Genomic DNA, 26064 nt, shown 5'->3' with positions numbered 1-26064 from the left:
GAGCTCCCCCTGTCGGTACTCGTCGATCTGACCCACCCACCTGGTCGTCATGCTTGCTGCACGTCGTTTTGCTATCTACCACCCCGACAAGCTTCGGTGCTCCCTGGCTTCCCTGTCTGGCGAGGATTGTCCGTCTGTTTGCCAGATCTAGTCAATCTCCAAGGTGGTATCATGGAGCTGTGACTCCACTTTTAGTTCTCAGGAACAACAACGAAACCTACGTCTGTGGCCCACTCACACCATTCTCGATTGGCCAGCGGGTTTGATAGTCTGATAAGCCTTCTATAAGGTCGTCCATGGACGCCTTCTTTCTCATCCATCCTTCCATTCACATCCGTCATCCTCACTTGACAGCAGGCCTAGTCACTCGCTCGACGCTGAGTCCTCTCTCTCGCTCCCACACCTCTACATTCACTAGTCACCCTACCTCCAATCATTATCAGCCTGCTCGTCATTTAGCTTCTCATCCAATCATTCACGATGAGGTCCTCAACAACCATCCTCGCCACCTTGTCGGTGTTCCTCTCCATCATCAGGTAAGCTATATCACCATGATCAATCAACGGACCTCACTGACATGACTAAGCCCCAATCTCGGAGCACCATTCCCAGCGCCAGCTCCCAAGCCAGATATCCAAGGCCGCGCTTTCAATTCTCGCTTCGCACCCAAAGCTCGCCCAGTCTTCCCCCGAACTGTCTTCGATAACTACACGACGAAGAAGGACAAGCGAGAAGCCGAACCCGAGCCGATCCCACAACCAGAGGCATTGCCAGTACCACTACCACTGCCTGTGCCTGAAGCCAACCCTGCACCACTACCAGTACCTGAAGCCAATCCAGCACCAGTACCAATGCCAGTGGCCATTCCTAATCCATTTGCACAACCCGAAGCTCTAGCTCAGCCAATTGCTCAACCCGAAGCTCTACCCCAACCTATCGCTCAACCTGAAGCTCTACCTCAACCAATCCCCCAACCAGAGGCAGCTCCAGCAGCCATCCCCATCGCCATCCCCGAAGCCGCTCCCCAACCAGCTCCCGTCCCAATCCCAGATCCCGTCCCCGTCCCAGCACCAAACCCAGTCGCCATCGCCGTTCCTGAGCCCGAGCCACACGCCCCACGAGCTCCGCAAGAAAAGCGCGACTGGTCCGACTATCCCGCCTACCCGGTCCCCAACGACAAGAGGAACCTTCCTGGTATTCCACCTTTCCCAACTGCGAGCATTGGCCTTGGCATACATCTCTAACTTTGAGTTTTTTCTTAAGAAGTACCCCATTGAACGCCTCATTCTAACGACATCGCATCGACACCGCGACGCTTTGCTGGTGGAGAGAGGACACACGATCGATGGGCCGTTCGTTCGCCGCGACTTTCATCGACAACGTTTTTGACCACCATAGTTTCGCGATAGATCTGCTTTTGTCGTCATCATCATCATCATCATCATCATCATAATGCATAGATTGCGGCCGGGGCCGGGTAGGATTGGGAAAATTCTTACCATCACTCTCTCTTGAAAGGATAGGGAGGCACGTGGGGTAATTGGGCTGGGACTGCCCTTTTTTTTTTGATGGATGTGCTTGGATGGAATTGGATCGGGCATTGGGAACGGTATTCCCCTTAAGGTTGAGCGCGCTGAAGTGCTTGCGCTCGCTTTTGTATGACTTTATATGAAGTTCTTGATGTGTGCTGAGGCGAAGGTGCCCGCACGATGAATTGAATCTATCTCATTTAACTCCTCAACTGAACGTGCTTCGTTTGCCGTCAGGTTCTCAGACTAAACTCTCCCTGCCCCTTTCCTTCTCTACCAGTGTGTTAACGCATATGTTCTTTGAGCCTACGGCACACATTTACGCACAAGGCTGTCGCCGCACCTCCCTCACCGCCCTTCTTTAGACCCGAGTACTTCCATCCTGACACAGATCCTACTGAACATATCCCCTGTCCGTTTCCTACTCACTTCACCTCGCTCCTCCCCTGCCCTACTTTCATCTAACACATCACTTCACCTCACCCACGCCCCCCCCAAGAACAGGCTCAGCCCGTTTCAAAACGACTCACCCTCCAAACCCCAAACCTCTTCCCACGCACCAAAACATCCCCCTTACCAGCCCTTACCCCCACACACGCAACACGCACCCACCAACATCCCTGTGCAAATCCGCAAATCCCTCCCTCCCAGCAAACAACGACCCCCTGTCACCACCCTTCGGCATTCCTCGCAGCAAACTCGCAGGGGCCAGGGGAGCTCGCGTGGATGCCAGGCGCCCGGGGTCTGCAGCCAGTCCTGCAGCGGTGAAGGGAAGAAAGGGAAGGGGGTGGGTGATTCCGTGAGTAATTCCCCGAGTCTGCTGCTGCTGCAGGCCCAGCTTGGGGGGGGGGGGAGGGATTTTCCGCAAGGTTTGGGACTTGGGATTTGCACAGGGGGTAATGGGGCAGGAAGGGGGGGGAGGTAGGCAGGTAGGAATGTCGCACAGGACAGGACAATCGGGCCATTGAAAAAAGTAAGCGAGAGCATCGACAGTAAAAACTCCACCTTTACTTACCCACACACCAGCGTTGACGCAGTCGGTAGGTAATCGACCTCGCATCATGCACCATTGCCAACCATACAGCATTTTTCGCGAGAGAGAGGGGGATTTACTGTGCATTATTCGTTTAGTGGAGCACGTTATGGTAGGGAAGGAGGGAGGGATTTTCTGCAGCGATGGCCCGCATAGCATAGCATAGCATAGCATATGCACCATTAACACACCGACGTCCGTGCGTGCGTACGTATGCAGCCAGCGTAGGCGGGGCGTAAGCAGGTAAGGTAAGGTAGGCAGATTTCCTGACCTGGGGCTGGACTGCGCTGGGCTTTGGGGGTCGCGTAGATAGGATAGGACTGGGGCGCGTACAGCGTAAACGAAGCTCCATTCCCCGCGCATGAGGCAAATTCGCCCGAGGTGCGCGTATGGGCTGTTTTGCTATTTGTTAATTGAGAGAGATATGGGGATTTCCAAGAGAGTCGGGATGCGGTGGGATGGGAATTGAGGGAGCTTGTGGTAGTGAATTGTTTAGGTGCGAAAGTTAGGGAGATGGTTAGGGGGATGTTAGGGCGGCTTAGGGGGAGGGTAGTTTGCATTAGGGGGTGGGTAGTGGAAAGGTACGATACGAGGTCCCTGCATGGTTAGTCAGTGCGGTATCTGGATTTGGGATTATGGGAATGTGGATGGGGAGGGAAGGGAAGGAAGGAAGGAAGGAAGCCGCCGAGGTACTCAGTGGTACGTACTCTGGCGATCCCGAAGGTGGGTGTGGCTGAGGCATTTCTGCAGCTAGACGAGGCATTGGGAAAAGCAGGAGTATAGAGAAGATCTTGGGCAGATATGTTCACGCCTTCTGCTTGGGATATCGTGGACGATAGGCCTTGACTGCTGTTGAGGGTATAGCTTTATCGTCAGGCACCATCTTCCTTGGTAGTTGCATTAGAGTATGGGAGATAGTGCGCCGACGGAGGTTTGGCCTTATCTACAGCCTCCTCTGCCTCCGCGTCGTCCAGCCGTTAATCCTGCCAGCGGTCTCTTAACAGACGTTGCGCATCCGATTGCCGAGATGTGAGGCTCACCCTCGGTGTAGCGGTGTCGATACTGCCGCGTTGTTTCTCCCACCATTCGACTTAGTGTGGCTTTGCTGACGACGTGTGTGGTGGTGAGCTTGGTGGCCTGAAGGTGTAGGGCTAATGCAGGCTTGTGGTCCATAGCATTGGCGGGCGATCATTAAGTTGTCCATACTACCCAAGCCCCACCACACCCACAAAATGTTTTACGGTGGATTTGGGGGAGCTCTGTTTTCGTTGAGTCGAGGACCAAGTAACGCTCTTGACATCTTGACATCCGTGATGGTGGGTGATGCTTCGCTTTGATAGAACTGTAGAAGACGGATGTGTCCGAAGACGGAGCAGTCTCCCTTCCTCAGGCATGCACCTTGAAGCAATCAGAACCTTACTTGAAACATCGGCGTAGATCGTAGAAGAGTCCTTCAATCCCAAGTTTCCGAATGCATGGTTCGGAGGAACGTTCCTGTTCCGTCATTTCGCTTGCATATACATGAGAGAAGAGAAAAGCTGTTTCATCCAGCCAAAGTCACGTGGCCGTCGGATTCTCTCGGAGGATATCAAGTCGCCTCGGGGCTTTTGGTGTTCTAAGAGGAACATGCTTTGGCATGCAGAGATCGATGGCGCACAGCCGGGTTTGAGACGCCAGATAAGGACGCTAACTCTGCACTCCTAAACCATATTGCCAGTGCTTTGCAGGATCTTGAGCTGTGGAGCCTCATGAAAAGGGTTGTGCCGGGTGTGCTGTGCGCACTCAAGAATACAGTAACTGTGCTGATATGCCCAAAACCGCCGAAGAGATTGCCGGAGACAGAATTGAATGGCTGACGACCTTTGGCCTTACATGCTGTGATCGCGGAGGCGTGATAAGCTTGTTGTCCACCCAAAGATTAACGAATGGCGCCGCCCAGCTGCAAGGGAAAAGCGCCGAACATGATAGACGGCGACCGCTACCAAGACGAGAATCCGATCCGTCGTTTCTACCTTCTCGAGGCCAAAAAGATAGTTCTCCGATATGAAGGCATGTCGACTCGAAAGAAGCTACCAGCAACTCGATGGATAGATCGAGTCTAGGCTCAGTTCAGCCAAGTCGAGCAATTCTCTTATTTCGTCCGAGGCTGCCCGACCATTGTGATCATGATGGCTCCCAAAAGTAAATTAGTAGACAAAGTGTGACGAGGACCAAAGCCACCCTCCTAGATAAAGCGTGCTGACCCCTCGCTTAGATCCTAGGAGTGGTCAAGAGCAAACATAGTGCAAGCGAGCCCCCTGCGACGTAGTCTGCACAATATGCGCTGCCTCTTTAGTTTCAAGGTCAAAACTCACCAGATCCTGCACGAACACTGCATTCTTGATCGATCTGGTCACCATCTGCGAGATTCGGCATTCGCATGCACGACAATGGAACCTTTGATCAGGGATGTGGTTGCCCTAGCTCATCTAAAAGACCTTGACTATCACCAAATGCATCGACGACAGTGTGCTGAGATTGCTCTTGGCGATGACACACGTACCCACATCCTTCAATGCGGCTGGTGATGATCTTGAACTCAGGCTGGTCAGATTAAGACCTATTTTCTAAGCGAGCAGAGGGCTATTGACGGCGGTGTGGAGACTTTGTGGGCTCTGCGTTTGCGCAGGTCAGGGCGAAACTTGCGATGGAACGACAAGACTTCTCGAATGAATTTGTGTTGGATCGTGCCATTGAAGACCGTATGAATGTTGTGGTCCCAAAGTACTTCTTGTTTGAGTCTGCCAAATTCTAGAAGCAGGAGAGCAGATGCATGCGCTTCTCAGATCCCTTGTATCGTCCTCAACCCAAAGCGAGCACCTTGAAATCATTCGATGGCTCAAATCCAGCAACAAGCCCGTACGACCGTCACGAGCATGTCGTTGCCAAATCATGGTGCTGAAGACTTTTGGGGTGGTCTTTAGGTTGGGTGCGGGAGCTCACCATCTCTGAAACGACGATGTCGAAAGCTATGGTTATCATCTGAATCTACGCTCAAGACGGCGTGGTTTGCGAAACCTTCTGGATCTGAAGGATCGGAGCCAAAGTCGTCACTCGCCAGCCCATTTTTAGCAAGGTAAATCGTGTTAGCAGGTAAGGCGTCCAGCAATTTCTGCCGTCCCACCAGATTCGCTCTCGAATTCCAATAAGAAGCCTCAATAGACATTGCAGATTATCCCCCCTGCTTTCGCTTTTTCTTCTCTGGACCATTCTCGTCCTCATCATCACTGACATTCCCATATATCGTCTTTGGCTGCGTCGCTTTCCACGCATTTGTGAATAAGGGATCTTTCTCTGCCTTGTCCGCATATTTCAGCAGCGCCTCCCTGGGATCTTCGTCCCGCATTGAGCTCAGAGGAATGTTGCTCTTGATGCGCTCTTCATCTGGTTGTGTCTTTGCGAAGGGTGTTGTAAGAGGTATGTGCGGTCTTCTGGGGTCCCTAGAGCGCCCGGAGACGGTGAGTCCTGTATTAGGCTTGCCCCTTGAGCCATCATTCCCATTCGTGAGGTTATCGCCGGAGATTCCCTGAGAAAGATCGGTCGTAAAATTCGGATCATCGTCAACGTGCCGCCTCTTAGGAGCTTTGGACATGACCATCGCAGCACCTTTTGTCGAGATGTTTGGATTGTACAGGACGTGAAGTTCACCATTTGCAGAGCCTGTGAGGATTTGGTTGAGCCTATCGTGCCATGAGACGGTGATCAGTGACGAGCCTGGTGTGACAGGCGTCACAAGTTCTGGCTTCAGTGTTGCTGGATTTAAGATGTGCAACTGTCCGTCCGCGGAGCCTGTCAAGATCGACGAGGAATTTGGGGAGTAGGTTATGTTGGTAGTATGATGTATATCGGTAGTCGAAAGATGTTTGACTGAGTTGATGGGCTGCTTGAATTTCCTGGTATCCCACAGCTTGATGGTATCGTCGCCTCCTCTTGTGACCACCGTCCTTCCATCCGCACTGATATCGAGTCCTCCGGTCCAGGTAGTAGGTGTATGAGCCTCCCGAATCTCTCCAGCTGGCCTAGTATAATTTCCTTCGCCATCCCACATCGCTAAACTTCCATCCAACGCGGCCGCAACCAACAAGCTTTTCCCGCCTTGGGGAGATGTGCCCCAAGCAGCTGCTGTCATTCTTGTCCTGCCGGCCGATCCAGCTGCTCTTGACTTGTGCACTATGACATCTCTTTGCTTGAGGGGCATGTTTGCGTCCCATATACGCAGGGTGCTATCAGTGGAAGCCGTAACGAAGAGGTTTCTGTTTGTTGGGTGCCACACACCCGTAGTGATAGCAGATATGTGTCCTTTCGTATGATGTAGATCTCTGAGGTACATGTCGCCTTTCACGTATTCCTTGAGCTCTTCACCATCGCGACCGAAAAGCTTCGCTTGAGGCGTTGAGGTAACCACGAGAACATGGCTGGGCGAATTGGGATTGAATTGCACTTGGTGAATAGGATGGGTATCGTTATTCGTAGATTGCTTGGTCTCATTGGGATCTATTGTCTTGAAAGAATGCAAGGTATTTGGTGTCATAGATGCGAAGTCGTGAAATTTGAGCGAACAGTCCGTAGAGCCAGTAATTAATCGAGATCCAGATGGATCGAGTGTCATTGAGGTGATGGGTCGGTCATGCGTTTTGAGCACCAGCTCATGAGAGACTGGATACTCATCATCTTCGTCTTCATCGTCTTCATCGTCATCATCATCTTCGTCATCTTCACTGGCTGACCTGTGAGGTTTTTCCTGTTCTCCATTTATCGGCCTCTTGCTTCGCTCTAGTTGCCTCGCAACATCTGCCTCTCTTGTCGCTTTGCCAAAGCTTGTGGGAAAGAATTGTTTGAGAGCCTCATCGTCTTCGTCCTTCAACTTGTCGCCGTTCATCTTGCTCCTGCTCTTGTGTGCTGTATCCTTGGTGAGATGTAAAATCTGACAAGTAGCGGTGCGGACCGCCGACAAATTTGGCCCTTACATCCTTCAGCCACTTCTCCACTATTCATTCATCAAATACACACAAAAACCAGTCTCTTCTCCCTCAAGACCGGACCTACTATCCAGCCCACTTCGGATACTCAACAAGGGCCCAGATGGTGTTGATGACCTCGGCTCGGATGTCGACAGGCACGCTCAAGACCCCGCACGCGCCGTCAAAAATGCTACGACGGCGATCTGCAAACCCTCGGCGAGGTATTGTGCCTGAGGGCAGCTACTGCACGGAATCTTACTGAGTGATGCGGTCACCACATCGAGTGAAAATCATCGCCAGGACAATGTAGTCCTACAGACCTGCCTGTGAACCCCAGTGCTTGCATCTACGTCCCGCTACGGATCGCCAACATGGTCGTCAAATCACCTCATCCAGACATAGGCATCCCAGAGACCAATATCCTGAGTTTCCTCTTCGGCGACGGTCTCAACCTTCCGAAGAAAGAGCTATGGATAGATGGCCACGATGACAGAAAATACCTCAGCCATAATTCAGCGCTTTCATGGATCAAGAGACTAGCATTGGGTCTGGATAGAAGAGATGTACGATCCGGGGATGTAGTGATGGTCGTGTCGCCGAATCATATCTTCGTACCTGTTGCATACCTAGGCACAGTTTGCGGAGGCAGAATATTCAGTGGTGCTAATCCTGCTTTCACTGATGATGGTGATTGATCTTATTCCAATCCGCTACGAATCGACTGATGAGACGACAGAGGTCTGCTATCAAATGCGTGACACCTCGACTCGCCTAGTCCTCGTCCACCCAGCACTCTTGAGTACCGCGCGAAAGGCCGCCGTCAAGGCCAATATACCAGACTCGGCTCTCTTTCTCTTCTCGGACTCAGAGCGAGCTTCCATCGATGGTATCCACGACTGGCGCTCACTCCTTGCGCCTGAAAAGGAAGCCTCACTCTATACATGGCCTATCTACGATGGTCCCGCCTCAAAATCTACAATAGCAGCTATCAATTACTCTTCCGGCACCACAGGGCTTCCTAAGGGCGTCATGATCACACATTACAATCTCATTGCCAACGTATCGCAAGGTGTCTACCTCCGTGAAGATGAGAACGGAGTAGAGCGGTGGATCGGTGTACTGCCGCTCTATCATGCATACGGGCAGATGGTACTCATCATGTCAGCAATTAAATGGAAGGCTCAGGTCTACATGCAACAAAAATTCGATTTTGAAGACTACCTCGGTCTAGTACAAGAGAAGCGGATAACGCGTCTCCACCTCGCTCCTCCGCTTGTTGTGCTTCTTGAGAAACACCCCTCCGTCTCTAAGTACGACCTCAGTAGCGTCGAGCGCCTTGGTTGTGGAGCCGCTCCACTCTCAGAGTCGACGGAGACTGTCGTTTCTAAGAAATTTGGCACACCCATTGGGCAAGGGTGGGGAATGACGGAGGTGACCTGTACCGGCACTACATGCCCAGCCGGCTTTGACGACTATAAAGGTAGTGTCGGTCAATTGGTGCCGAGGAGCGAAGCAAAACTACTTGATGAGAGTGGCAAAGAAGTGCAGCCGGGGGAAAAGGGCGAGCTCTTTTATCGAGGTCCAAACGTAAGTCCAGGCTACTGGAAGAATGAGAAAGCGACAGGAGAGACGATGCTAGAGGGCGGATGGCTCAAGACTGGCGATGTCGCAATAGTAGATGAGAAAGGCTGGTTCTGGATCGTGGATCGTCTGAAGGCATGTGTAGCATATGGTACGATTTGAATGAGAGCTGACTATGGACAGGAGCTTATCAAAGTTTCAGGCTTTCAGGTGGCACCTGCAGAGCTCGAAGCCATATTACTCACGCATCCGTCAATCGCAGATGCTGCAGTGGTGGGCTTGAGTGCTGACTTCTCCGGTCAGGAGAAAGTGCGCGCTTATGTCACAATCAAGCCTCAAGCGAAAGGCCAAATCAGGGAGGGAGATATCGTCAGTTGGACTGACAGCAAGGTGGCAGCATACAAACGTCTCACTGGAGGCGTGGTCTTTGTGGTCGAGGTGCCCAAGAGTGCGTCCGGCAAGATCTTGAGGAAGGTGCTGCGGGAATGGGCGAAGAGGGATGCAAGCGCTGAGGGTACGAAGGCAAGACTATGAGGTATCGTCAAATCATACACAATAATGAATATCTGGTGAGAAAGGCACTACATTCATCCGAAAGGCCTCGCTTCGCATGCTGCGTGTTTGGTTTTTGCCTAAATGGGTCGGACTCAATTCAGTGCCGAAGAGTCCGTAGGGCTGATTATTGATGTACACACAGCTTATTCAGCGCAATCTAGCCTGCCTATGGCTTAGTGGCTGTATCGTCCCATCGTTCATTGGTCAGAGCACTATCGGACACATCTGTCGTCATAGATGATGCCAAATGGACCGACGTGCGATCCAATCATCTGCTGAACTGCTTGGGCAACAGCTTGTTCGAGAAGCCATTCGAGAGCTTAAGCATCTTACGCAACGGTAGGAGCCGCTGACCTCGCCGTGTGAGGGTCCGAAAGGCGCGAAGGCCACACGTGCAAAGTCCTCCGCTGCCGCCGCTGCCGATTTAAGGGGGTATATATGGAATGGAGCCTAACCGTGGACAAAGCGCATATAGCAATCTTCAAACACCATACCACGCCTCCACCTTGACCCTTTTGTGAGACATGTAATACTCTGGGTAGTCATTATATTGCTATTTGTCGACGCTCTACATCCCTCATTTCTTCCGACTGCCCTTTCAGTCCTGCCTCAACGCCATGGACACAATCATGAACACACTGCAAACTCGACAGGTACGCATCTACCTCCTCAGCTTACACATGCACAGCACTGACAAGTATTGCAGGCTCCTGCCATGTCTCTTCACAGTCCTCCAGGGCCACCCTACCCACCGAAAACTGCCGCTCTCGGCGGCCAGCCCACCAAAGGTCTTGACATTCCGGTCTCCTCGGTCTTCCTCGCCATCTTCATCGTCGGAGCTGTCTGCCACATGACGATCCTTCAAGTGAACTTGAGACGGGGCCACAAATTTATCATGAGCGGCCTGATGTTCGGCTTCTGCATGGCAAGAATAACGGCACAAGTGATGCGAATCACATGGGCCTGCTACCCGCGCAACATATCTGTGGCCATCGCTGCGAACGTCTTCGTTGCTGCAGGTGTCGTCCTTCTTTTCGTCGTCAACTTAATCTTTACCCAACGAATTATCCGAGCAGGGCATCCGAGGAGCGGATGGCATCCACTTTTCAAAAACTTCTTCACGGCCATCTACGTCCTGATCGTTCTTACACTCATAATGCTCATCACTGCCGTCATTCAATCCTTCTTCACCCTCAACAAGAACACCAAGCGTATCGATCGTGACATCCAACTATACGGCCAAACCTTCTACGCTGTCATCTCATTCCTGCCGATCCCTCTTATCATCGGCGGCCTCTTGATTCCACGAAAGCAGCGTCTCGAGAAATTCGGTTCAGGTCGGTGGCGTGAAAAGATCGTAATTCTCCTGGCCTCCTCTGTCCTCCTCTGTCTCGGAGCCAGCTTCCGTGCAGGCGTAAATTATGCTGGAGGAAAGAGACCCAATACGCATCCAGCAAGCTATCAAAACAAAGCATGCTTCTACATCTTCAATTACACGATCGAGACCATCGTCATCTTCTTCTACGTGATCGTGCGGGTTGATAGGCGATTCTACGTTCCTGATGGATCGAAAGGACCTGGTGATTACTCAGGCAAGAACACTGCGAAGGAGCACGCGTTGACGGATGGCGAGACTGGCGGCGACAAATTGGAGCAGGTCATCAGCCCGGAGGAAGAGACATTCGATGACATGAGTCCAGAAGAGGTGGCGAGGCTGGCAGAAGAGAAGAAGGAGAAAGACCTAGAGAGGGGAACGAGCAGAGTGGTGGAGCCAACGGCAGAGACACGAAGTGTTACTCCGAACAGTTCCTTCCACGAGGACAAAGCGTAAGCTGCGATGACAACATTGGAATCCTTAGTCATTGCTGGGCCAGGAGTTGTGGGATATTGATTGTAGGGATGCATTGGTTCAGCTCAGGAGTATATTGGTCATTGGCATAGCGAGGCGTTCTAGCATATATACCCAAGTACATAGTGTTCACCTCGAAGCATCGTCCAGGATTTAGCCCTAATGGAAATGATTTATCTCCTATAAAATAACGTCTAATGTCCTGTGCATGCCCCCCAGAAACAAAGCGAGCATGCTTGACCTTCCCTATGTTGTGCGTCATTTGAGAGGCTTCTCAACAGGCCTCCATGGGCGACTCGGTCGTCGGCCGATCCCTCGGCCGAGCGCCTGACATCAAACTCTGAGCAATGCTCCCACCATCACATGCATCAATCAACAAGCCCGTGGAGATCCTTGATGCTTGAGCTGAGCCATGGACTTGACAAAGACACTTATTGCTCTATTGAAGTCATTCTGAATAGCTCCCCACTCCCGAACCAATAGCGAAGAACAGTGCTTGAAGTCACCCAGCTCTCAACAACATACTTTAGAGCAAAACACCGCAAGCTTAACGCCTCAAGATCTAGATCTCGACCAAAGGAAGATTAAGATGAATCCAAGACATGATCATTTAACGGCACGTGCGGGCCAGGCACAACCATGCCGTCTTCCATCTGCGCGTATATCTCTCGGGATTTTCAGACGTGTGCATTCGCATGCTGCACGCAAAGCAAACCCCCGGATCCAACTCCCAGCATGTTCCAGGTGCCTGATCTATTGGTCACCATGATTTATATGGCCAATCTAAATTCTACGGCTCTCCTGATCGATGGTAGAACACAAGCCGCAAGATGAATATTGTTTACCCGCCGGCACGAAGCCGGGGGTGTTGAAACACCATGGAGACGGCGACCCTTAATCCTCTCCGTTTCCTCTCTAAGATTGCATGCGCTTAGGTCGTGGGAAGGATGATGAACCAATTCATCTACCCCTCTCGTCACCGTTTTCTTTTACTTCTCCTTCTTCGTCAAGACCACAGCCAGTTCTGTGCCATTTCTTGCATCCTCGCTCTTTTCGATATTGCATTGTCACTCTTTTCAGGGCTAGTCCCATACCATTCTTTTGAAGACACGTCAATTGCATTGCTCAGATTTCTATTTTAGACCTGCATTACACTCTTTTTGCATTGAAAGAACGACGCCATGAAGAATCTCTTGTCTATCGCTTTCTTTCTCGCTGCCGCCACACGGGCTGTGCCCGTCGACATTGACCGGCGAGAGTGCGCTGCTGCAGCTCCGGATACTCATACCAATAACCATGCTGGAACGGTGCCGGAGAAGAAGAAGCATGTTGTTTATATCACTGTGGTTGTCTCTGCGCCCGCAGCTAGTGGAGGTAGCTCGAGTGGTGGAAGTGGTGGCTCTGGCAGCGGTGGCAGTACTACTGATGAGAGCGCTACTTCTGGCTCTGGAGGCAGTGGCGGCTCTGGTACAGGTAGTGATACTGCTGGCAGCGATACTGCCGGGAGCGATACTGTTGGGAGCGATACCATTGGCAGTGATACCATTGGCAGTGATACTACTGGCACAGGGAGCAGTGGGTCAGGTACTGGGGCCAATTCTACAAGCACCACTCAAACATCAGCCACCCAGGCGAATTCCACGAATTCCAATACCACAAATTCCTCTGCAGGCACCGGGACTCAAGGAGTGGTCTCGACCAACAAGGGCAACGTCGCGGGATTCCCTCTTGATGGTCACCACCTGTCAGCCCCTACTGCCGATGTCGTGGCCCCTACCGACAATATTACCTACACACCAGATAAGACAATTTCTGGCAAAGCATTTTCAACATGGATGAGCGGATACGCAAAATCCAGCAACGTGCCCGCATCCAAATATATAGTCATCACCCCTGGACTCTACAACATCGACTGCCAAGATGAGATCGTCTTCTCCTTCATGGACGGTCTCAACGAAGGCTGGACCGTCGATTTTCGCGACGTCACCTTCCTCGCTAACGACAAATGCGAAGCCATTTACATCAACCAATGCGAGGATTTCACCCTTTACGGCGGTACAATCTGGTTCGACGTTGGAGGCGAGATCTGGACGCAATCTAAGGTTACCGCTATTGATGACGTTGATGATAACCACGCTACTATCACTGCCGTCGTCGAGGAAGGCTATAACACATCCACCTGGCGCGAAGTCGGGCCGCGCAATCTGAATGTTATCGATGCCTCCAACCCCCAGCATTTCGCTCGGAATATTCCCGACATCAATTTTCAATTCACTGGGGAATACAATTTCGACCAGCTGGACAGCAAGCGCACGTGGACGATGAAGGTAGAGACGAACAATGTGAAATTGAAAGGTCCGTTTCCCATCTCCTCCCCTTTCCCTCCTTTCTCCTTTCCTCGTCCTTGAACTCTACATCTCCCCAACCACCTCACCTATCAAAGAACCAACCGGCACAGCTCACACCGCTAACTATTCTCTGCAGTCGGCTACACTCTCACCCTACAGACAGGCCTAGGCGAAGGCGGAACCATCAATTCCGAGAACAATGGCAACTTGCACGTCAAGGGCCTCACCACCAACGGCGGCTTCGGGCAAATTGGGCTCAACAACAAGAAGACAGCTACGATTGAGAACATGTATACGGTCAATTTGCCTGCGAGGCCTGGGTTTGGTGGGTTCCCCTTTCCGCCCTTTACCCCTCTCCCACCTCTTTTCTTCTAATTTTCCCGTCATCTACCCTCCCTTTTCATTTCCCGTTTTCTTTCGAATCGCTGTATCTTTTTCGGAAGGAAGTACCTGTGCTGATACAACTTTGGTGCTGTAGCCCCACGCGTCGAAGGCCCAACAATATCCTGGGGCCATATCAAGGGGTTCAACTACGACACCCCTGGCCAAGATCCAGTCAATTATGTGGGGAGCAAGTGGATGACTACGGGGTGTGAGAACGACTTGCAGGACACTAATGATCAAGAACTGCATGATGGTGGGTACTGAGTGCCCTTGTTTGGGAGGTGGTGAATCTTTGGCGGGCAGGCTAGCTACAAAGGGGAGGAAAAGGAGGAATTAGATATGTGGGGATGCTGGTAGGCTGAAGCAGATGCGTGCGACTGCTACAGACAGCCACGTGGACTATTAGCGGCATATACTATGACTGATCGAAGAATGCGGGGCTTTTGTAAATACAATATATTCACTAAATGATATATATGGTTCACCGAGGGGCTGCTCCATAATACATCCTGAGGTGGTATAGGAGTTGACGTGGGACATAGTGGCGCCGTTTCACAAATCGAACATGCTTCAGCTGGTTTGTGGCAATGTTTCTTCGTTAACAAATTGCAGGCTTTCTGCGCAGGTGCATGTACGCCTTCAATGAACTATTCATGAATGGATGAGGGAAGTGGTTTGCTTTGTTGTACAATTCACCTCGATCAGGTGGTACCTGTATTGCCTACCCTTCCCTCACAACTACAACTTCTCTTTACTCAAAACCTACAAACCCTCCCCTCCACCCTCTCAAGATCCAGTACTTTCTCCATCCCAAAATCCCTCACTTCCTTCTCAAAACCCAAACCCGAACCCTACGCCTCGACAAAGAAGCAGAAGCAGAAACAGAAACAAAAGAAGAAGAGAATATGTACATCACACCCAGCACCCGCAACACCCTCACCTTCCTCTCCATCCTCCACCTCACGACCGCCCTTCCTCTCCCCGTTCCATTGACGACCGCTCTGATCCTCCACCACACCAGAGACGTCTCTGATCATGGGCCCCTGCCCTCCACCCCTTCCACCCCTTCCATGCCCTCCATGCCCTCCAACCCTTCCAACCCCTCCACCCGCTCTGTTACCATCCAGAAGAAGAGCATACCGGAAACGCAGGACCAGATCATCGCCCACGGCATCGTATCCGAACACAACATCCTAGCGCGCCAGGCCGATGATGAGAGGGCGGAGATGCCGGGTGAGTACGCACTTAGCTCTCCCCAGGGTGGTAGTGGGGCTGGGGGCAGGGGAGGAGGGGGGAGGAGGGGGGGGAGAGGTGGCGGAATGTGCATGCTTGGCTGGCGAAGCCTGCGCCTGATGTGGGGGGAGGGGGGTAGGAGGGATGTTGGTACGGGGGGGAGCAGGAAGGAGTTGGGAGGAGGAGGAGGAGGAGGAGGAGGAGGAGGAGGAGGGGAATGTGGCTGTATGGAGGGCAGGGCGTAAAGAGGTGAAGTTGCGAAGAGCAAGGGGAGAGGGAGGAGATGGAGCTGGGCTCTTTCAATGCGGTGTGGTAGACATACAGGACAAGTCTAGAGGGGGTGACGGACGTGCCTGTGAATTCTCGTGATCTTGTACAACAAACTCACTCACATCTTCCATCTACAAACGATCATGTCGACTTCTGTTTCCTCGTTATCACGCTCAAGCGCAGCTCCTTCTATAGCCTGCCATCTGGGGACGACTGTCACTGATTCAAGTCCCTCACTTGTATCTGAGGTGCTTCCGCCTCCATATTGTGAAAGAAACGACTGAAGTCTCCCTCGTGATGAACTAAATCCCCTGATGAAGCATACAGCTCCCTTTTATATGCGCTAAATCTGTCAAATTCTCAGGGTCCTGTTCGCGTAAAGCACGTCAAAGACAGGATTGAAGCTTAAAACAACGCGGTGGGGGCGTCGGGTGGCTATATTTGACATCGTCTTCTTGCGCGCAACTTGCGCTGGAGACGGGTCTTACTGAGCCTCAAAGACCTCAATCATTATTAAAATCTGCAGTTCTTCTTTCGCCACACATGTACCGTTCAATCGACCAGTTCTGTCGGCGTCAAGTGAGGCCAATCATGAGAATTCTGTATTCGAGCAGCTACAGTCCACGGACTCGACTCGAGCGTCCTTCTGAGGCGGATACATCTTGTCTGAGGCATCCTTATCGACACAGCGATTGAATCTGATGGAGTCTGTAACTTGTATATGCTGTGAGGCTCGGTAGCACACGGGGCGCATATGGCATCCTAAAGTCAGACATCAAGAGGAAGGGAAGACGACCCTGCGCGACACCACCCACCCACTTACCTTGTTCTCTCTTCTGCACCTCTCATCATGCATATTTTCCTCTTCCCCTCTTTTCTCCTCCTCCTCCTCCTCCTCCTCGCCCTCTCACACCCCCTCTCAGCACTCACCGTCCCCATCCCCATCTCTTCCCAAGCTCCAAACGACACCGACATCCACCCTCCCCGAACCCCCTCTATTCCTCCAAACTTCCACACATACTTCACACCGCACCCACCCCCTCGCCTCCCCCTCCGCTCCACCATCGTCGCGGCCCTCACCACCCTCGCCACTTTCGCTACACGCCCGTATGATGAAGAACTCGTCTCCGGCTTCACTTACAGCCACGACATCTACCTGTCCATCTCCCCGTCAAATGACCCGAGGCTCAGGGGGGAGTTTGTGGCCAAGGTGGCTATGTGGGGGGTAGTGGGGTGTGCATGGGAGGTCGGAGCGGGGGCGGGGGCAGCTTTAGGGGCAATGGCCGGGAGCTGTGGGTTCGGGTTTGAGGACGAGGGGGAGGGGCACAGGCGGGAGGAGATCGGAACAGTACTTTTTGCGAAGGAAAGACCACGGGCTGGGATTGGGGCGGAGGGCGATGATGGCAGCTGCGATGGAGTTGCTGACGGTGGAGGACTTGCGGGTGCGAATCTTACCGCCCGATCCAACACCACCATCACCACGACCATAAACTCTTCCGGCTCAGCATCCGACATCTGCGCCCACGCTGGCCGCATAACAGCCTCCATAACGCCCATCGGCCGCCCCAACGAGTTTGCCGTCGGCATCACGCTCATGGAAGCCCTCCTCGTCCTCGCGGCGCAGCAGCCACGCTTCACCCACTTAGATACTAATCAAAAATGGGAGTATGTGTGCGTAGGGCAGGAGTATGCTGTGAGCCTAGCGGCGAGGGCGACGGTGGAGTATTGGATGCTTGCTGAGGGGCTTGCGGAGATTGCGAGCGCCGGGGCATGGGGGCCGAGCGCCATTAGTGTGTACTTGACGACGTGGAAGGAGGGGATAGCGGAGAAGAAGCTTGTGTTGGGGGGAATCATTGAGAGGAGGGTCTGGGGGTCGAATGGGTAGGGTGGGAGTGGATGAGAAGCGGTTTGGCGATTTACTAGAATGGCCGTAGTGGATTGAGAGCTGAAGTGCTGAGGCTGGTGAGCAAGTCGTGACATCGCAATGAGAGCTTTGATGCCTCGAATGTACGCTGTCTTGACATCAGAGCTGCATAAAGCCCGACAGGTCAGGTCGTTCGCGGTGGACGTTTTGGTATGAGTGCTTACTACATTCTGGGGCCCCTGGCGGCTCCTTCCCTTCGACTGTGCTAGAGTAGCTTAGGGCGTTTTCGTGAGGACAACTCCCCTGGAGCACCCTTGGACATTCTCACAGGCAGGCCAGTGCTTCTCCCTTGACAAAAGCCACAATACGTCAGAGGTCCTCCATCAACGACTGAGTTGCGGCACATGCAATTTGTCAGCTCCCATATCGTTAGCCGGATTGAAGATTGGAATAGCCTGTGGAGCCTCTGGTATTGGGCGAGTCGATCCTTAGTATCGTCCGCTACGCTGGACATGTTTTAGTGCTTACCGATGATCCCCTGTGCCTCTCTTGAAAACGTGGTTCTGTCAGCCCTTCCCGCCCGATAATGACAATGGTGCGTGCTTAGCTGTGAGGTTAAATCCTTCATAAGGAGGGAGGTGATCGCCTCAAACCCTCTGTCAGCACTTTTCCCACCAATATTCTTATTTTCGCGTTGTTTCTTGCCCTTCCTCTTCTCCTATCGGTCCCCGCGAGCTCAACGCTATGGCTGAGAAAGAAGCTGGCTATGACAATGTTTCGAGAGCCATTCCGCCTGTCGCCATTACCTTTGGTGTTGTCAGCGTCGCGGCTTGTTGTCTGAGGATATTGGCACGGAAGGTATCGAAAGCAGGGCTGTGGTGGGATGACTGGCTGATCATTCCGGCCGTGGTACGTCGCAATATCCAGGAAGACTACGCTTCTGGGAGCCGCGAGTTGTTGACGGGATGCACCGTAGATCTTTGCTATTGCAACGTCGAGCGTGACGATCTATTTGACGACGGGGTCTGCTTTCACAGCCTCAGCGCACGTCCTGATCAAAAGCAATTTTGCGACTTACCTCTTCTGGGTGCTGGCATTATGGGTCACGAAGTGCTCGATTATTGCGTTTTATTGGCGACTTTTTGGCGACAACAGGAAGAATCGCGTGAAACTGCTTTGGCTATTGGGGCTCGTCTCTGTTTGGGGCTTGGCCACTGTCAGTGATTGAGCGTTGATGAGCAGAGCGCCCTGCTTACTTCTTTCTAGCTTCTCGCGGCCATCTTCAGCGTTGGCATCTACTCGAACAATGTGGAAGAGTGGGAGCGTCATTGTTTGGCAGGAGCGAAACTCATGGCGGGAACTGCAGGCGCGCACATTTTGACCGATGTTGTGATCTTGCTCTTGCCTTTGCCATGGTTGTGGAAACTGGATATACCACGAGTCCAAAAGCTGTCTTTGGTCGCAGTCTTCCTGTTAGGCACTTTGTGAGTACTCTTGAGAAATTATTCATGGCGTTGGAGCCTGCACAGTATCTGATGCTCCACAGTACAATAGCGGCATCGATGGTCAGGTTTGCGTACTTGATTGTACAGCTCAGTCCGGACAATCAGCAGGTGTTCTCAGAATATGCGGCGATCTGGATGATCATAGAAATCAATTTTACAACCATATGCGGTGCGTCAACCCATGCTCTCGATCTCCGATGAAATTGCTGATCATAGGATGCTGGTCATAGCCAATGTTCCTTCTTTGATGCCCCTGTTCTCATTTCTCTCTCAAGCGCTCCAAAAATTTCGCCAAAGTATGAAGCAAAAACGAAGAGGGAACGATTTGATTCAGGACATAATACCATTTTCAAAGCGATCACCAAGCCATGCAGTCTCTGAACAATCAACAGAGCCTGAGGTCCGAGGCGTCAGTCCTTGGGAATTGTCCGAGATGGAAGCGGACGAGAAAATGCCACCAGAGTTGTCAAGCTCGACGGACCGAAGGCCTCGGATCGTTGGGACTTCCGTCATGCAGAATTGGTATCGTCAGGAGATGGCTTCAGAACCGGCAGGTAGCGAACGCCAATACGCTGCCTCCCCGCGCTGGGATCAACAAGTCAGAGAATTGGAGTCTGTGTCACCAAGGAGTGAACTTTACTCACCACCAATATTATCGCCCCGCCATTCTCCTTTTCGATAGCTTTCTCAATTCAAATATAGCGTTGAGTGATCAATGACTCACTGCACACTGAACGTTGTGCAAAGAACGAGTTCAAGACAAAGCGAATACTGGAGCTAGGCTCGATCCGGCTAAGTTGCTAGAAAGCTGACAAGGTACGAAAACAGGGCGATGAACCTGCTAGTCATGAGACTAGAGAGCTACTTTGACACAGTGGTTCTTGAATTGCATGATGAAGCACTCGTCAGGGAGTCCTAACGACAACTACTGACTACGCAATCCGACGGCATGAACCCCGTGAGCAGCAATTATGTGGATACCTCGTCCACCTTAGGGACAATGAGCCATAGAACGACAAGTGTTGGGGCCTCCAAGGCTACCAAACCATCCGGTTTATGCTTTGATGAGTCCGGATATTAGCGGTAGACCTATGAACAACGTCATCTTGGAGCTTTGCGCGCGACTGCAGCCAATCCTCACACATCAGCGAGTAACATTATTCAATGCGAGCCACTATCGTACACTCTTCGACCACGGAGAGTCCCAATGAGAAAACCCAAAAACAAAGATCACATTTGACAATGTGTTCGCAAATGATGGCTGGGCTTGGTACCAAAACCTCAAAGGCACACACTGCAAGTCCCTGTGTCTCTGAAAGCTGCTTGGGTTTCGCAGCTCGAATGCAATCCTGGAGTGAGACTCGCGCAGGGACGTGGCTTTGGATCAAGGATCTCTCTGTTACGAGGCATTGAAATCGGACAAAGTTCCTCTGGAAATGTGCCGGTCGTACAGTCTCAAAATGAAGAGTGTTTCGAGAAAGCGTTGGTTTCGAAGCCTGTCCTGATGGAAAATTTGCAAAGAACAGTAGCGAGTCTGGGTTGAATATCATCGACAATGATGTTTGGTGGTGGTTTGGCAAGCTTTGCGTTGTAGTTGAATACGCCTAGGATTGTTTTGCTTTGAGATTGAAGGCTTGGAATGAATGATAGGTCGAGGTCTATAAGCCTGTGGAGAGGCAAGTCAGGGATGCGGCGAGCGTCGTATGATCATACAATTGGACTGCAGATCAGGGCGTTGCCCTAACAAGAGGAATATGCATTACGTGTAGCAGCATGAATGCAGAGGCGGATGTTATAGGAGCTGGTATCGTTTCAATGATTGATGTGGTACTGCAGTCGATTCGTGAGCTCGAGGGCGTGTATCATATAACCGAAAGTCACTCAACCACTTGGATCATGAAAGATGGTTTATTGACATGTTTCGTGTCGTACAGGCACCCCCAACTTTCTCTCTGCACAAGTTCTGCGAGATATGTATTCTTCCATTCTCCCGCAATCTTCACACCTCCCCCTTTGTGTTCCTACCGACCTCTAAACATCACAACTACACACGAAAGCTTTATCATGACTCACGGGTGCCCTCGCCTCTCGCATTATTGCCCCGGCGGATCTCATTGCAAACAATGCATCTAGCGCAAAGAGAATCGTTACAAGCAGTCTCGGGATGTCGATCCAATTGGCAAGGAGATCGCTCTCTGTAAGCGGGATCTGGACAAGCTCAAGGGTATGGGTGAGAAAGAGAAACGTAAGTTGCTCTTGCTAGCACTCGCTTTGCCTCTCCCTTCACGTCATATGAGCGTACCATAAAGCCTGCTGACATTTACGGTCAACATCTAGTGAAAAGCGGGTTGACAGTCTTTCAAGAAAAGTTCAACATTCAAGTAAAGAAGGCTAAGTTGGAGGGGGATGAGCAAGCCAAGATGGACGAGATTTGGAGAGACTACAACGAAAAATTTCCCGGGGAGAATCATGAGGTAGCCGTTTTCAGAGAATATGAGCTGTAGTCTACATAGATGTGAGAGATGGCTATGAAGGTGGAAGGGGGGTTCACTCTAGAAGATGTTTGCTACATGCTAGTAGACTGCAGATCGTGCTCGTGTGTGCTGAGTGTCGTTGTAGACGATTGTCTTACCCATCTCAGAAGATAGAAAACCGATCTGCTTTGTTCTGCCAAGCGTTAGCTTTTGAGTGCGCTTGACCTTGCCTAGTACCTTCTCAGTGTTCGCTGAATGTGTTTCATTCTTGAAGCTAGAGTCATATTGCAACCTCCCCAGGCTTGATATCTGTCTTGAGCCCTTCTTGATTGCTCGTTCATGCTCACATCTCTTAGATATATTGTGTGATGAAGCTTCACAGCACTGCCATGTGGTTGCCTAGGAGATCCTTCGCATTCGTTCCTTCAAACAAGGGTGATGGGATTGATGGGATCATAGCCCTTGTTCAAAGACGTATTGTGAGCCAATAGACCAGTCACCGACAGGTAAATGCAGCGCAATTTGAATGTAAGATCGCGGTGTCATGGAATACGGTGTCCCCACAAATCCAAGAGGGCCATGTGTATTTCAAGTCCTGAATATGATCACGCGGTCGTCATTTGTCGTACAAAGAATGCTGACGAATGATGGTGACACAAACCGCAATTCAGTGCGACCTTCGTAACAGAAATACCCTCTTCCTCTCAAAATCCTGCCAGGTCTCAATTTCTACTCCTCGATCTCAGCTGTCACCCGTTGATCAAAATCCATTCTCGACATGATATCGTTGGTAGGAAGTTCCGAGTCTTCAGCATTTGACTCGCTATGTCGCTATATAGGAACAGGCGGAGAATGGTCGACGAAGCAAGTCAGAGGCAGGAGAGAGATGTTGAGCCAATTTCGAAGCACCTCGCCGATTGCCGAGGAGAGTTGATGAAGCTCCAGGAAATGGATAATGACAGCAAGCGTTCGTCTGCCCCTTGACTGAAATCCCATGTGTTTATTCCCTTCTCTCCTTCTGTTCCTCCAAAGGTAAGGCTCGCATGAACGATGCTGACTGTGTTGCACCTGTCTCTAGTGAAGAGTGGCCGAACAGTCTACCATGAAAAAGCAGCCATAAAAGCCGAGATCGATGCGCTTGAGGCAAAACGGGAGATGTTGATGAAGGCAATTTGGCGGGATGTTGATGAGAAGTACCCGGGAAAAAAGCGTCCCCTGGACGAATATCAAAGACCCATATTGGGAAGAACGACTGGACTACACGTGAGTGATGCGCGAATGGTAGAGGGTGGAACACTAAGGAACGGGCCTTTGCTTTCTTGTAGACTGTGTCATGCTAGAGCGTGCTAGGTGGCTTCAAAGACCAGTGTACACCAACGTTAGAAGAAGGGTAACCAAATCAGCTCTGTTCTGACGAGTATCAGCTTCTAAGCAGGGATTCAACAATTGACGTTGGATGGTACCTGCTCCAGTGCACTGACGTGCTCCATGCCTGAAAGTAGAGCCACAGTCTTAATTCCCAGCCTCCCTGTTGTGTCTTCGACTCCCTTTTTGAGCATTTAGGCTTTTCCGCCTTGAACGACATCAAACACTGATAAGCTAGACCTGGACAGTAGCGTGACCTAATGCAGATCTTTGTTCATCATTTGTATGTGATGATCTTACCAAGTCACCATTGGTGGAAACTGTGTCAATTTCGTATGCAGCGCAAGACTCTGGGCATCGGGCGGATTGGTAGAAGACGAGAGAAGGAACGAGAAGGCTGCTTTGGTCTTGTCGATATGATCCTTGGAAATAGTTGAGTTGAAGCTTTGAAAGACCGCCGAGCCACCAAATGTGAAGGTCCAAAGTATTCAGGCATCGGTGGACGAAGAAGACGACGCGGTGGTCGATGCCGATCGCAGTCCCCAAGAGAAGGAATTGAGGGACATGGATGTAGACCCATCAACTCTGAAGTCTAAGGATAGATTCCAATCCGGAGTCGTTGATAGATGGAGGCGTGGATCGTGTAAAGCAAAGGGAACGGCATGCCAGTCAAGAGCGAACCTTGTCAGGCGAAGTGGTGTGAAAGGCTAGCCTGCTTAAACCAGATTTAGACGGACATGATGAAAATCTGTAAAAGAGGCATTACCAATATTCATTAGGAAATAAGTCAGACTCTGTGCAAATTCAAGTGACAAGTGGCAGGCCAGTACCTTATACCTTAGAGACCCTAAGGAGACGCTAGTCCTCAAAGAGCGCGCCAAGAGTTCAGGGGCAAAGGATCGGACCAGGAACTGGATTCGCGTACGATATCTCGTGAAGCTACACCAAAGACCCGATACCGAAACTTGGGCTTTCATTACACAGATGAAGAAGTGCTCTTCGCGGATCAGCTTTGGAGACTTGCGCCCAGAAACCTCCGGAATCTAGCAGTCGAGATACCATCGAAGACGTTTCAAATGCAATATTTATTTTCTGATCGACTACTCTTACAGGCTGAATCAGATGGAGGCTTGAATGCATTGCGCAACCTCAAGGTCTCGAAAGAAGTTCGCCTAGTCATCACAGAGGAACCAACGGCATTCTGATTCGGGAGCATCTGGACCCTTGAACGAAACAAATCAAACAAAGTGCTGCCGCCTAAGGTCGCCGGGCTCAGTCGTCCTCGGATTGAATAGAAACGAAAATGCAGCTGCGGGGTCTTCTCGAGTCCTTCTAAAGCTACATGGATTTCGTACGTCGATTTGCGAGGGCTAGAAGCCATGTCAGGCGAGGATACGAGAAGATTTGTTGCCCTGAAAATACTGGGACCTACCAAACAGCCTTCAAATTGATTTACAGAGCTACTTGAAACTGCTCTGCAGATGAAGCAAATGCAAGATGTACGCTGAAGAGCTTCATGTCGCACCTCGCCCGTCGATCCAGGAGCGATAGCACGATGCTGGCCACGTCTGGACGAGCGATCTGGTATAGGCTGATAGCTTGCGGCTTTGGATGTTACCCACCAACAGTCACGATATGCAGCATACCTTTCAAACCTTTCCCGCGGCGTGTAAATGCCTCTGTTGGCCTCTCGTCTACCAACAACCGCTCTTGTGGCTTCCTGCAAATTCTCTTGGCTGAAGTGCCCAAAAATATATAGGAGCGACACTTATCGAAGAGATGCCTCTAGTTTCTGCATTCACACAATGAATCTCGAGACAACAAGTTCGCCAGCATCTACAATCCAACTTCTTCACTTGCCACTCATACCCGTTGACGTGACAATCAATCCAGCCGTGCCACACGCCACCAATCCACTTTCAGCTAATCACTACATTGAATGTGGTTGTGACGCTCCCTTTACGGAGACCGACCTCGATCGTCCCTGTGAGGATTGTGCGCGCCGAAATTGTGAAAGGCGTGAAGCCGTAGAAGATCAAAGGTATCAAAGTAATGAATGGCGCCAAAAAGCTCAGGAGACATTAGACGCTATACCTGCAAATGTGGATTTTGGTGCACAATGTAAGAGCCCATTCTAATGTCAAGCTTCCTTTCCACTTTTTTCAATGACATACCTTATCTCCTCAGCCGAGACCTGTGCTGATTCATTTGAAGTGGACATTTGGGGACCAATCGGTCAATTGAAAGTTAGGATGGAGGCAAGAATACATTGTTGGAAGAACTATTACAATTTAGAGAAGCGTATGGCGTATATAGCAGAACGTCGCCGCACTAGATGGTCTATTGCTCATGAAAGATATCCTGCATAGCCCGAAGTGCAAAGAAAGATTGGAGAAGTGGCAAGAGCTTCCAAGAAAGTTGACTACCATAGTTGGGAAGCATTTTTTTTTGGCACTGACTACGGGTCATGGGGGAACATTGTCTGCAAACAAACTTCATACACTCTTTATCATTGAAGAAGTCTCAGAATCATAGTTCCTACTTAGAGGATGCGATAGATGGGTATTCAGGCACCATTTTATTCTTGCATGCCAAAAATCACTCTGTCCTAACGTACTGACGAGCAGGAAACTCTTATGGCTGTCGCAGATGTTAGCACGCTGCCCCTACTATCCTCTGTATGCTTATTTTTGATAGGTTGGCTGCAAAGACGCTACAGAGGATGTGATCTGGCCACCTAGGTGTAACAAAACCGGCTTTTGCCTACATCGTCGAAATTTGAAACGGTCGTTGCTGCCCTAGAGTTAGTCATTCATGATCAGGAGCCACATGCACCTTGTGCAGGAAAGGCGATGTACTGATATGCGTGATCGTTGAGATATAAGAACTTCAATTACATTCAAATCACTAGTCTCAATTGACGGCTGCGTCTCTTAGTTGAGCTAACTTCGACTTGTGATACTAAGCCATTATACCAGATTGAATAGTCCTCCCGTGAATTCAATCCTTGAAGTCGATATTTTATTCATGATGCTAGCCGTCTCCATCCAAAGCCTTGGGAGAGAGCTGCCTTC

At 51.0% G+C, this 26064-nt stretch overlaps 7 protein-coding genes across 7 annotated transcripts; 6 read left to right on the top strand and 1 right to left on the bottom strand.

Moving 5' to 3' along the window:
* Positions 1-480: 480 nt before the first annotated feature.
* KY384_003914 (uncharacterized protein) lies at positions 481-1244 on the top strand (the record flags this gene model as incomplete). Its single annotated transcript, XM_044812423.1, has 2 exons — positions 481-536; positions 587-1244. The coding sequence occupies 2 exons, from the start codon at positions 481-483 to the stop codon at positions 1242-1244; spliced, it is 714 nt and encodes a 237-aa protein (XP_044671556.1).
* Positions 1245-5521: 4277 nt separating this feature from the next.
* On the bottom strand, positions 5522-7480 carry KY384_003913 (uncharacterized protein; the record flags this gene model as incomplete). Its single annotated transcript, XM_044812422.1, has 2 exons — positions 5522-5755; positions 5834-7480. The coding sequence occupies 2 exons, from the start codon at positions 7478-7480 to the stop codon at positions 5522-5524; spliced, it is 1881 nt and encodes a 626-aa protein (XP_044671555.1).
* Positions 7481-7933: 453 nt separating this feature from the next.
* KY384_003912 (uncharacterized protein) lies at positions 7934-9677 on the top strand (the record flags this gene model as incomplete). The annotated part of the gene is made up of 3 exons (XM_044812421.1): positions 7934-8249; positions 8299-9294; positions 9346-9677. 3 exons carry the CDS (start codon positions 7934-7936, stop codon positions 9675-9677), a joined length of 1644 nt encoding a protein of 547 aa, XP_044671554.1.
* Positions 9678-10315: 638 nt separating this feature from the next.
* KY384_003911 (uncharacterized protein) lies at positions 10316-11529 on the top strand (the record flags this gene model as incomplete). The annotated part of the gene is made up of 2 exons (XM_044812420.1): positions 10316-10351; positions 10405-11529. 2 exons carry the CDS (start codon positions 10316-10318, stop codon positions 11527-11529), a joined length of 1161 nt encoding a protein of 386 aa, XP_044671553.1.
* Positions 11530-12728: 1199 nt separating this feature from the next.
* On the top strand, positions 12729-15757 carry KY384_003910 (uncharacterized protein; the record flags this gene model as incomplete). Its single annotated transcript, XM_044812419.1, has 4 exons — positions 12729-13902; positions 14032-14220; positions 14374-14532; positions 14985-15757. The coding sequence occupies 4 exons, from the start codon at positions 12729-12731 to the stop codon at positions 15755-15757; spliced, it is 2295 nt and encodes a 764-aa protein (XP_044671552.1).
* Positions 15758-16632: 875 nt separating this feature from the next.
* Positions 16633-17667, top strand: KY384_003909 (uncharacterized protein; the record flags this gene model as incomplete). The annotated part of the gene is made up of 1 exon (XM_044812418.1): positions 16633-17667. The coding sequence occupies one exon, from the start codon at positions 16633-16635 to the stop codon at positions 17665-17667; it is 1035 nt and encodes a 344-aa protein (XP_044671551.1).
* A 1487-nt stretch (positions 17668-19154) lies between these two features.
* KY384_003908 (uncharacterized protein) lies at positions 19155-21655 on the top strand (the record flags this gene model as incomplete). The annotated part of the gene is made up of 4 exons (XM_044812417.1): positions 19155-19211; positions 19297-19749; positions 21285-21396; positions 21489-21655. The coding sequence occupies 4 exons, from the start codon at positions 19155-19157 to the stop codon at positions 21653-21655; spliced, it is 789 nt and encodes a 262-aa protein (XP_044671550.1).
* Between the last annotated feature and the right edge of the window lie 4409 nt (positions 21656-26064).

This window comes from Bacidia gigantensis (assembly GCF_019456465.1).
Source record: "Bacidia gigantensis strain McMullin 20006 chromosome Unknown contig_180, whole genome shotgun sequence".
Taxonomy (NCBI): Eukaryota; Fungi; Ascomycota; class Lecanoromycetes; order Lecanorales; family Ramalinaceae; genus Bacidia; species Bacidia gigantensis.
The sequence above is the reverse complement of the archived record's forward strand: the minus strand, read 5'-3'. Positions and strand labels throughout refer to the sequence as shown.